This window comes from Tachyglossus aculeatus, chromosome 9 (assembly GCF_015852505.1).
Source record: "Tachyglossus aculeatus isolate mTacAcu1 chromosome 9, mTacAcu1.pri, whole genome shotgun sequence".
In the NCBI taxonomy this organism is placed as follows: Eukaryota; Metazoa; Chordata; class Mammalia; order Monotremata; family Tachyglossidae; genus Tachyglossus; species Tachyglossus aculeatus.
In genome coordinates this window covers 47,373,604-47,386,183 of record NC_052074.1, presented here as the reverse complement: position 1 = coordinate 47,386,183, position 12,580 = coordinate 47,373,604, and the positions used below count along the sequence as shown (strand labels likewise).

At 43.2% G+C, this 12,580-nt stretch overlaps 1 protein-coding gene across 6 annotated transcripts in view; it reads right to left on the bottom strand.

Annotated features, from left to right (window-relative positions):
• The window catches only part of TANC1 (tetratricopeptide repeat, ankyrin repeat and coiled-coil containing 1), a 167,545-nt gene that overhangs the window by 90,158 nt on the left and 64,807 nt on the right, over positions 1-12,580 (bottom strand). For all 6 annotated transcript variants that reach the window (XM_038751030.1, XM_038751033.1, XM_038751031.1 and 3 more), the window contains exon 3: positions 2,882-3,085. In XM_038751030.1, coding sequence (XP_038606958.1) covers positions 2,882-3,085 — 204 coding nt within the window. The remainder of the gene's footprint in view (positions 1-2,881; positions 3,086-12,580) is intronic.

Here is a 12,580-nt window from a genome sequence, read left to right as displayed (position 1 = left end):
GGCTCTACTGCTGTGGGGCTCCGAAGCTCCAAGCCCCATTCATTCATTCAATTGTATTTATTGTGCGCTTAACTGAGTGCAGAGCACTGTACTAAGTGCATGGGAGAGTACAATACACCTATAGACACATTCCCTGCCTACAACAAGCACACAGTCTAGAGAGCCCCAGTGGATTCCTGAGGCTGAGTGTTGGGTGAGTGAGGCTGGGGCAGGGATACCTCCTCCTCACGGGGTTTCAGGGCACGGGCAAAAGAAATCAATTACACCCAGGCTCGAGACCCAGTGAGGGTCAGAAAAGAGGTGTTTATTAAGCACTTCCAAGCCAACTGGATCACACACACATTCCTATATTCCTCCTGCCACCAGGGGAAGATGGAACTGCCATCCTGATTCCACTACTTGTCTATTTCCAGAAGGGATGGGGCGGACTAGTTATGGTTGCCTGCTCTACCCAAATATAGGCAATACTATTTATTGTACTTATTTATGTAATTATTGTAATAGTAATCGTATTTATCAAGCACTTACTGTGTGCTAAGCACTGGGAAAGAATATACAGGGTGTGAACCTAATGGTGGCATGCACTCTAGACTGAAGCCCGGAGAGGCTGAGAGACTAGTGAGATGGTTGTAATAGCTGCCTAATAATCACGATGTAACGAAAATTTGAACCAGAGTGTTGGCTCTCTTGAGGGCCAAATGCTAGAAAGTGTTGCCCAAAAGTTGATCAAAGAGATTTTGAATAGGACATTTGCCACCAGTAGAGAGCGGTTAAATGTCCAGATAGTTACTGCAGTCAGATGCATGAACATGGTGATGACTGTGGCATCCTTAAAATCTTTGGGGCATTTCCTCCTTGAATAGAGGAAAAGTCTATGCAAATATTTAAGCATCTCTTCTTGAAAATTGGCAGGCTTACCGTGCTTCAGAGCTTTATGACTTGACACCTGTCCACATGTTTTGTTTTGTTGTCTGTCTCCCACTTCTAGACTGTGAGCCCGTTGTTGAGTAGGGACCATCTCTATATGTTGCCAACTTGTACTTCCCAAGCGTTTAGTACAGTGCTCTACACATAGTAAGCACTCAATAAATACGATTGAATGAATTTAACCCATTTAATAAGGTACGTTTTTTGGCAGTCATACCACAGCAAGAAATAATGAGATAGTTAAAATGGGTAATTTTGACCGTTCAGATTTGTTTTTAATCAGTGTGAACACTTTAAACCCACGGGACAGTTATAGTAAGTATTCTCCTACTGGTAAACTTAAAAATAACTTCAAATTAAGACAGTCACCATTCAGTTGCCATCTGAAAAAAGCCAGAACTGGGTGGAACAAAAATCTCATTTCCAGTAGTGACAGAACATTAGTGAAAAAACTGACATGGCAGAATTTCTACCATCAGTGATCGAGTGTGCACTGTTGCCACTCACTTTTATTACAGTCATTTTAAAACAATTCAGTTTTCTCAACTATTTCTCCACCTAAATGATCATGAAAGTTAAAACACAAATATTTAAAAAGGACAGGAAACACACACACCAATTTCAGAGCCTCTTCGGGGGAACAGTGCCAAACTCTCCCAAAATATTTATACAGAGGACAGTGATCTAGATACCCTCTCACACTGGTCCATGTGCAGTGGGCATGGAGCTCTCTCGACTACCCTAAGACTGAAAAATCCCTATGCAAACAGACGTAGGACAGGTACAGTTCCAAGCAGAAGTTTAAGATAGCTTCACCAGCTGCTAACAAAACCTGTCAGAACTCCCGTGATATCAGCCGACTGAAGTTTAAAAGAAGAATACTGATTGAACAAGAAGCCAAAGAGCTCCGCTAGTAACCAGTCTTTCCTATCCCCACTCCTTTCCAAAACAATCACATTTATTGAGCATTTCCTGTGGGCAGTACCCTGTACTACACACTTTACAGAGTATACCAGTGGTAGAGGACATGATGCCTACTCTCTGATTCACAATCTAGCAGGGGAATATTCTGTACATATGCTGTATGGCTAGCTTTCAAACATTTCAATTTTGATCTGTTATAATGCTGAATGAAGCAATCATACAAAATCAAAGTGGCTGTACTATATGTCCCTAGACATCAAAATGGATGCCAAGAAGGCAACCATCTCATGGTTCCTCCAAATTTCATGCTGCCACTGACAAACATAAAACCTGAGTCAGGATGAACCACTTGTCTGATCCACTACCAGAGTGCCTTACTATTTTTATATGTCCTTTCTTATTCTGGTATAAATCCATATTGGTCTAAATGTACTCTAGATGTGGTATCCTGCAACTCATGGTCAACAAGCCAAAAAGACAATTAGCAGCCACTCTAATGTTTGTTTTTATATTTTGTTTGGTGGAAAAAAACTTGTCCAATGAGTCTGGTAACGTAAGTCTGATTATTGCTTAATTAAATTGCATCATCATCCTGGAACAAAGTGTTTCTTTAATACACTGTTCTTTTTCCAACAGTGATGCTTTTAACACAATTCTAACACGGGAATGAGCAAAACAAGGCCCCCAGCTGATTCTACCTGACCCAGCAAAAGGATAAAACAGATACATCCCCACTGCATACAGACTAAAAATGCAGTGTACAGTATGTGCAAAGTTCTGAGGGAACTTTATAAAATAAGTGCCATAACAATTCTATCAACATTGCAAACCCAATATTCTCTATGTGTAAGGGCTTCGTTAAGTGGTCCTCCAGTCCAATTAGCTGCCATTCTAACTCCGACACCAAAGCAAGGTCCTTTCCCAGATAATTTATTCATTTTATATTTTTGCATATTTAAATGTTTCAAAAATATGGATTTAAAAAAAAAATCCCATACCAGACGATGACTTCCTTGACAAAATTTGTTACCTGGGGATTTTTTGCTTGATCTTGATGGCATCAGATAAGATTGGCGTGGCAGCAGAGGTGATGAAGGCAGAGACATAGAGACTCCTTTAGCCAAGCTTGCTCTGTATGGGTCTTCCGCCACAGGGAGGTGACCAATGGAAAATTCTGCAGTGTGGCCAGGTGTAGTGACAACCTGGGATGCATTCTCTGAACAGAAGTCTCCTGCTGGAAAAAGGAAGGTGGTTATTTAGGCCATCTATCACCTACAAGCACGTTCACATGATAAATGCATAGGATCTAATACTTAAAATCTAATTACCCCAGAAGGACACAGATAACAAGACTCTCAAACAACATTACTGCAGCGGTGGCTTTAACCCCTCACAGAATCCTGACGTCTCAAATGAGGAGAACCAGTAGACTATGATGCTCTTTGTCAGACAAGCCTGGTTTCAACTGGAGAACTGGATCAAGTGAACCTCCTCCCCACAACATGCTCATGGTCATGCCCTAGCAAGAAGACCCTAGTGGAGCTGGTCTGGCATCTGTACTGAAAGCTCCAGAACTGAATCAATCTTTTTCCAGCAAATGGAGAGGAAGGTAATGAATTAAGCCTGGACCATTCATTACTTCCAGCACTGAGTGGGAATCTGGGAGAAAAACAACATTACCAGTCTGGAACCCCCAAATCTTCTAAGAGACCAGAAAAACTAATTTTGAGAATGGGTCATTATTCATTCATTCATTCAATCGTATTTATTGAGCACTTACTGTGTGCAGAGCACTACACTAAGCGCTTGGGAAGTACAAGTCGGCAACATATACAGACGGTCCCTACCCAACAATGGGCTCACAGCCTAGAAGAGGGAGACAGACAACAAAACATGTGGACAGGTGTCAAAACCGTCGGAATAAATAGAATCACAGCTATATGCACATCATTAACAAATAGGGTCACTACCCTAGTCTGATATTTTATCATAAGGCATTTGTTCTACTCCCTAGCTGGTCCTTGCTCTTCCTACTACTCCCGCCACTTGCAAACACCTTGTATGTCTGTCTCTCTTATTATCAGATCATGAGTTCCTCAAGGGAAGGTAACCTCAGTTTTGCTTCTGCTCATACTTCCCCCAAGTGCTTAATACAGTACTTGGGACTCAGCAGGCCCTGCTTAATACATGACTTATTACTACAAGCCCTGGCAGGACAGGTAAAACCCAGTAACTCTTGATTAATGTCTTTACCCTTCTGCTTACTGCTATCCTCTCCAGTTCCTTTCCCATTGCGGGGAGGAGGAGCAGTGGGATGGGAGGGAGAGGGTACAAGGAGTGCTAGACTAGGGTGGCAAGAGGAAATTCCCATCAGTCTATTTTGCCCCAGTCAACTGGTTGGATGAAAGGTTTGTAAAGGAGTTTGGGGAGTGGTGTGATTTTCAATTGTCTTGACTTCCCTTTCTCTGAAAGCCACGGATAATTGAGAATTGGCTGAAAGAGCGGTTGAGCAGCGTGGCTTAGTGGAAAGAGCACGGACTTGGGAGTCAGAGGTCATGGGTTCTAATCCTGGCTCTGCCACTTATCAGTCAGTTATCACTTGACTTGCCCAAGATCTCAGAGCAGGTAAGTGGTAGAACTGGAATTAGAACCCAGATCAGGAGACTGACAGGACTTCCAGGCTCGTGATCTTTCCGCTAGGCCATGCTGCTTCAAGAGGCGGAAAAGAGGCCACACCTAAAATCAGTTTGGAGTCGACCCAGGTGGACAGGATGAAAAAAAAAATGTTGCCCGACTTGGTTTGGCTTCCACCTTAGGGCTATGAAGTGGAAGATAGCAAAAGGCTTCAGAATACCAAAATATGAAAGGACAGAAAAAGAAGAGAGCATAGCTGTCCACCACACAATTAAAAAAAAAAAATCAGTGTGCACACAGAAAGGAAACAGAGATCGGATCAGATCAGGGTTGGGCAGAAAGTAGATAATGTTCCAGAAAAATAGATTTCAACCAGTAATTGAATATCTCCATTATTTCCAAAGCTGGCTCAAGACCTAAAGTAGCAGAGGCAAGACAGCTATAGCTATGGTTTGCAGTAGGCAAACCACAAACTAGTTTTCATCCTTTACCACTGAAGAGGGTCTTCATTTGTGTTAGGGAACCAAGGAATTACTCAATTGCCAACATTCCTAGGTTCCCCCACAATCCCTCTTTTCAGAACTGAAAGCCCAGATTTTCCACACTGGAAGATTTGTCAGATATTAATTTTATTAATGACTATTTCCCCCTCTAGACTGTAAGCTCACTGTAGGCAGGGAACGTGTCTACGAACTCTGTTGTACTCTACTCTCCCAAGCACTCAGCACAGTGTTCTGCACAGAGTAAGCGCTCAATAAATACCACTGATTATGATGATATAAAGCAAAAAGTGTTGGACAGCCCCCCTTTTGAAAATAGGTAATTCCTGATTCAAAATTTGCCTTAAGTCTTGAGCCTTTGGGCAAGTCACATAACCAGATTTTTTTCATGCTTACCATCTCAATAGTAATACTGTGAGGGCAAGACAACCAGATTTTTTTCATGTTTACCAATTCAACAGTAATACTGTGAGGGCAAGACAAGCAAAACATTTTTTAAATTGCTGCAATTTTCTAAGGCAAGAGTCCCAAGGCCATAAGAGCATAAACAATCTCATTACTAGGTCTGACTAATGTTCCATCCAATATTCAGGCTCTAAGGATATTAGTATCTATTGGGCCCCTACTAGGTGCAGAGCACTCTACCAGGCATTTAGAGTCCCTACCCTAAAGGAGCTTACGATCTAATAAGAGCAGGAGGATGCTCTGTTGAAGGGGAGAAAAAAAAAAAAGAAGTCAGCACTGCTATGGTGTCCAATGACCCATGAAAGCAGGAAAAATCAGGAGAGGAAGACTGTTTTCTTAAATACTGGTCAGATTATTCTGCTCCACTCTGATCCAAGAATGGAACTGATAACAGTTAAGAGAGAAGGCCAACTCCCCCCTTCCCCCAATTAAAAATTCTGTCTAGGAAATTTGTTTATTCCAAGCGAAGCAAATATTTTCATTAACTTCAAATCTGGTGGGGTTGAGTTTCCAGTGCATGTTGTAAACCATTAAGACCTTCAGTCTTTGCAGCAGCTGTTCTGTGGACCTTTGATTTGATGCAGTCTGCTGTTAAGATGGAGAGTTTAAAGCAGGGAGGAAAGGAAAAGGCTATTTTCCTGTCATGCACAGTGGAACATCTGAACCTCGAGTTTCTGCAGAAAATCTGCTTGAGGAACACTGCTGGATTCAAACCTATTGGAAACAGTGGGTGTGATGGGAAAAACCTTTTGTCTCTGGACGGCGGGCCACAAAGTAGCCTGATGATTCAACGGGTTCAGAAGCTGGAGACCATCCCTCCAGGGTGCAAAGGGGAAAGGTCGATCCAAGTGTAAATGTCCTGCTCTGACATCAGGGCTGCACTCGGCAAACAGTCACTCTTCGGTCGAAGACTGAGACACTGGCCCTGCGCACACTGGCACTGGCAGATTTACCATCGTCGAAGGAGGGCTAACAGGCTTGGAAGAACTTTCTCTGAAACAGTCGGCATTGTGGCACATTTTTTTTTAAGGCTCCAAATGATCAGCTTCTCTACCACTCCTGACCCACTTTATTCCCCACCTGCAGTTAATGGTAGGAAACACTTTATTCCCCCTCCTGCTACAAAAATTGCTCCTGCTGCACACACTGACAGAGCAGTGAAAAGATCTTTCACGCAGAGGGACTTAAAGGAGAGGAACCATATTATCATTTGGCTAACGACCAGGCTTCTTCCAGGACAAGGGCTACTTGCACCACCCTGCGACACTAACACCTATCACCGCCAGAAACCACAACATACCATCTGTCCTCTGTCAAAGGCTCAACGAGAAACCAAACACTTCAGAGCAGATTTGTAGGATCCCAACCTGCACATGGAAAATAGTCCGGATCTTCCCCAGAAGGCAACAAAGGAGCAGACTGGGGTAGCAAAATACACAGAAAGATAGCTTTGCATAGGAGTTAGTAAAGGGTTCCTTTTGCTCTACAAAATCTGGGAAGTAGTTAGAAATGAGGGTATGAGACAGCGCAGAGACAGCCCAAAAGACTGGAGAGGACACGTTTATGAAAGGAAAGGGGTTTAATGAGAGTCTTGAGTTTTAGTCCTGACTCTGCCACTGGCTTGCTGTGACCATGAGCCAGGCGCTCAACCTCTTAGAAGAGCCAGTTTCCTTATCTGCTAAATAGAAATGATATCTGCCTCTCCCTATTTTACCAGGGTTATTTTGAAGACAAAGGAGAAAGTCCTATGGAAAATGAAAAAGTACTCTAGTTTCTGAGATGTTATTAAAGTAGGATTGTAGTGGTTGGTGGGGAGGGGAGATGAAGTTACTTCAGAAGACGTTGGTGTAGAGGCAAAAAGATACACATGGACAAAACTGCAGCTGTTACAAAAGGTAGCAATGTCTACTGTCACAGAAGTAGTAGTTGGGTTGTACATGAACCATTAAAGTTATCAAAAGTCTGTGGGGGCAATGGAAGAGGCTTTTGTTTGGTAATTTTAGAAGCCATTTTCTTTGACAACAGACATCAATCAGGGGTTTCATAGAGTTTCAGCACCTACCTGGAGATCACCGGCACCTTAAAGAGACTCCCACTCCACAAAAGCGCTGCATTATTTGTGACTCACAATGTTATACCACCATTCAGAGGAAATCGCTGCTGTCAAAGAAGCCTCAAGACCATTTCCTCTATAAGGCACAGCCCTGCACGAGATACTGGTGAATCAGATTTCTGCATGTTGGGTTTTCACTCCCCAAGTCTGTCCTTCCCAACACAGCACACTGAAGTTACTCTAACAGAGCCTGGAGAATGTCACAGATCCTGTCCTGCCAGTTAGTAACTGGCAGAGCAGACCACAGCCTTCAAAACAGACCCAGGGCTGAGGGAAGGCGTGTTTGTACAGTGGGCTGAGTGGAGAGGATGGGTAGATAGAGGAAAGAGAAGGGGTGTCAGAGGAGGCCCCCCAAAATTCACTTGAAAATTGAATTTGATGTTTTGCTTTCACTCACCAGTTACTTCCCTCTCAGCCCTTAAGTGTAATATCATAGAAATCACAGAACAGGGTTAAGTAGTCCAAAAGGTTCAGTTACATTGTGTGCATGTCTGGACAGATAATAGTTTATTAAGTGTTTCTGTGAATGAGAATAATCAGGTACATTCTGTCAAATTAGGCACTTCAAAGTTTTGAGGGTGCAAAAATAAGAGGGGGGAGGGTTTCGAGAACAATGCAATAAACTAGCACACCACCCACTCACTCACGATTCAAATTCAAGTTATAATCTGCAAAGCTGTCTGCCAACCGGCATAATTACCAGAAAGATTGGTAGGAAAAAGAGAATGGCTACCATTTATTATACTTTTTTTAAAAAAGTAGGAAATGTGTGATTTATAAATGTGTTGGAAATGGAGCAATTGGCAATTGCTTCAAGACTGTATTATAGGTTACCCCACCAGAGTCTACTTTAAAAAAAAATACAACATACCCAATTCAGCTCACATTACACAGAGAAAGAGCCAGACAAAATTAGTGTGGGCATCATTATCTGATTTGCTTCGTTTCCAGCTTTATGTGGGGGTGGGGATGGGGGCGGTATAAGGGGGGGGGCATGTCAGGGGAGAAAACCTCTCCCATCTTTCTTTACGTCGCCATTCTCTGTGTTACTGCCACTGCCGCCAGAGGAATCACTGTAAAGTCTCCGAAGCTGCAGCCTCAATAACATGTCTGGTAAAATGCCTTAGCAACAGTGTCAATATTTTCTCATTGCAAGGAACCATATTAGCATACCACTTTGGTCTTTACTGAGTGAAGATGGAATTAGATTGTAAACTAGACTTTATATTTTACAAGGTCCTTGGCTCAGTCTTCGCTCTTAGGCCCCTGATAACCTCTGAACAAAATGGAAGGTTAAAGCGAAGCAGCAAATGGAGTTTAGGGCTATAAAAAAAGAAAAAAAAACGAAGGTTTCATCTCTTACTGCTGAAAATCCAAACAAATGATATATACCAGAGGAGACATGCTCTAATGCGGACGAAATGGGATTGCTCACATGACTAGAATGTTTGGTGACTGTAGTTTAAGGGTCTTTTCTCACATGCTGGCTGGATCAACTTCCAGGAAGTTTTCTTAATCACACTTACCCCTACACCGGCTTTCATGTTTACACAACCAGAATTCTTTCTTAAAGGGCTGGAGGGACTAGAACACACTTTTAAGATTCTCTGAGCTCTCCTTCCCGGGACAATGGCCTGAATAGGACAGGGCCAGCGGGCAGGATGGGATTCGGTCAACGTGTTCCCCTGCCGAATAATAATAATTATGGTATTTTGTTAAGTGCTTATTATGTGCGAGGCACTGTACTAAGTACTGGTGTAGATACAAGCAAATCAAGTTGGACCAAGCCCCTGTCCCACGTGGGGCTCAGAATCTCAGTCCCCATTTTACAGATGGGGTAACTGAAGCACAGAGAAGTGAAGGTCACACAGCAGAAAGTGGCAGAGGCGGGATTAGAACCCATGACCTTCTGACTCCCAGACGCTGCACATTTCCAAGCCAACATACATGGTTCCAAGATTCCCACACCTTCCAAGATTCCTCAAGGAATCCTATTTATTGAGCACTGACTGTGAGCAGAGCACTGTACTAAGCCCTTGGGAGAGTACAACACAGAGTTGGTAGTGACATGTTCTCCACCCATGACAAGCTTATAGTTTAGAGGGGGTGACAAATATTAAACAGATTATAGATATGTACAGATATGTACAGAGATATATAGATATATATAGTGCCATAGGGTGAATAAAGGGTGCAAATCCAAGTGTGAGGGTGACACAGAGGAGAGTGGGAGAAGATGAAACGAGGGGCCTAATGGTGGAAGACCTCAATCTTTCCTCCCCGCAACCCCCTCTGAAAATTGGGCCCCACGAGTGGAAAGAGCACGAAAAAACGAGACCACATATTGCATTCCTCTAGGAAGGTGTGAATCACAGGCACTCTCACCCATGGGACCCCGGAAGTTTCCAGGCTTTATAAATCTTTCGGGAGCAGTAACAAGAGCAGATGGGGCAGCCAGCCAGGGAATCCAGTTAATACAAGGGACTTCACAGTGATTCAGAATTTTTTTCCCCTCAGAAATGGAACCCATATTCCTCTTATCACGAGATCTTTGGGAATAGTCCTCAAAGCATTCCACATTAAGTAGCACTCTCCAGGAATGCATCCCCAATTTGCAGTCAGAATTGACTGTAACCTGGCTTTTATAAACCAAATACAGCAGATTTTCTCTATCCTCCAGCCACTGGTCTTGTTTAGTGATGTGCTGGTTGTGGGCAATCTACAATCAAACGATCAGAGAAAGTCCATGTCTTCAGAGGAATCAGAAAGAGTGGAAACTAAATCACAACCATCACTTGGAAACCTCTTTTTTAATGTGTAAATGCTTTACATGATTATATAAAGCCCTTCTCCCCTCAACAAAAAATCGTTCACTTTTCTAGGGCAAAGAATCACAAGGAGTTTGAGGTACCACTTATGGTCAAAATAACCATGGTAACCAGTTAATGATTTTTTTTTAATTGGAAAACGAGCTCAAATTTCACCGATACATATGGCTGCAGCTAAAAGGCTTAATCAGATTAACAGCATCAAACTGTGTGTACGCACACCCCAGCTTAATGCGAGAGCTGATTCAATGAATATTTTTTTCCTGTTTGGAGGCTCCTGTTCGCTTGAATGCTGATAGCCCCCACCTCAAATCCTTCATCTAATCCGCCTATCAAAAATAGAAGATAACTGGAATGAATACATACATCACCTTTATAGTTCAAAATTAAACATGACACACACACAAAAAAGGACTTTAGACCTTACTCTTTCAACTAGCCGTGGATACTCCCGTAACCAAGAGGAACAAAATGATTTGATCCGAACACGAGTCAGGCACACCCTGGATTCCGAAAGATAGCCACAGGGACTACTTTCCTCAAAAGCGAGAGGGAAACTAGGACCACATCATATCTATTTTTGGAACAAGATTTCAGGCCACTTCAGAGAGACATTTAGGGACCTGTATCAACCTACCTATTTCTCAAAAATTCTCCAAAAGTCTCAATTCCTTCAGGCCTTTATCCAAGATAGGGTGAAAAAAAAACTACCTTTTTTGTTCATTTTTAACCAGATTCCTAGCTTTTAGAACCCCACCTAAATAGAAGGCAGCCCAAATCAAAGCAGAATTTGCTTAGTCCTTCAGAATCAATGCATGCTGGAAGGGGCTCCAACACTTTCAGTTTGGAGACATTAGCGTAGATGTTTTCTCTCTTTTCCAGATAGTGTTATTTTGGCCAGGCATCCTCCAGAAGGAAAAATTCCTGAGTGATCTGCGATGAGTTACCGGGCAGAGTATTTGAGGAGGCCTGTAGACACTCCGTCGGTTTCTCTTGTACTCTCCTCTCTCACACTTAACTCTGCCTCCCCACCACCCCCTGGCCCCCGCTCTGCTTTGTGTTTGCCACTGGCAATTCCAGAGTCGATCTATAAAAATTCCAGACGAGACATGAAAACAGCCCAGCCTTACACACACATGTACTGTGAAATAAATCATGACTTCCTTCCCAGCCATCACCACTCGAGATTACCCAGTGGTTTTGAATACTCCTACTTTACTAAGAATGTCATCACATTCAGAGTGGAGGGGTTGATTGATGCCCCAAACCCTTCCCGGCCACATGGGAGCTTCCTTTGGACAGGCAAAACATGCTGCTTTAAGTAGTGAAAGATTTCCAGGGGCTGCCGGGAGAAGATTTGGCTCATCCATTCTTATTCCCTTCAGCCCATGCTAGATAAATTCCTCACCCAAGGAGCTGAAGTGTTCCCTGAGACTTAAATCAGCAGTGGGTGCGCTAACCACTGTCCTTGGGGAGCACACACCTAAAGTAAGAAATCCTGTGCCTCGAGGAGCTTTCCAGGCAGTGGGGGAGATCAGCAGACATGAATCGAGCGGTATGATAAATAAAAGATACAAATGATAAAAAAACACAAGTTAACTGTTAAAATAAAATTAAACCTATATATTCACGAGTGTTAAACAGCATGACAGTGGCAAGAAAAGGGAGATGGGATCCCACACAAGGTTCGGTTTATATAGTCTTGGACGTGGGAAGCAGTGTTGTTAAGTGGAAAGAGCCTGGGAGTCAGAGGACCTAGGGTATAATCCCGCCTCTCCCCAAGTGACCTTAGGCAAGTCCCTTAACCTCTCTGTGCCTCAGTTCCCTCATCTGAAAAAAAGAGAACTTAATACCTGTGCTCCCTCCTACTACTGTGAGCCCCACATGGGACCTGATTATCCTGTACCTACTCCAGGGCTTACTTAGTTCGGTGCTTGGCACATAGTGAGCACTTAAGTACCACAATTATGACACCCACCTCCGGTTACCCCGCGGTGGCTCCTGCTTGCTCCTGCCCAGGCGTACAGAGGAATACACTGATTAACCCTGATGGCACTGCACCATATCTCTCTTTGGTATGGGCTGACATCCCTTAACTTGCCCCATACAATTGAACAACCTCCCCCCATCAGCTTTGCCAAACCACATCCCTCTTCACCCTGAAAGCCTATCTAAAAAAATCACCGTCT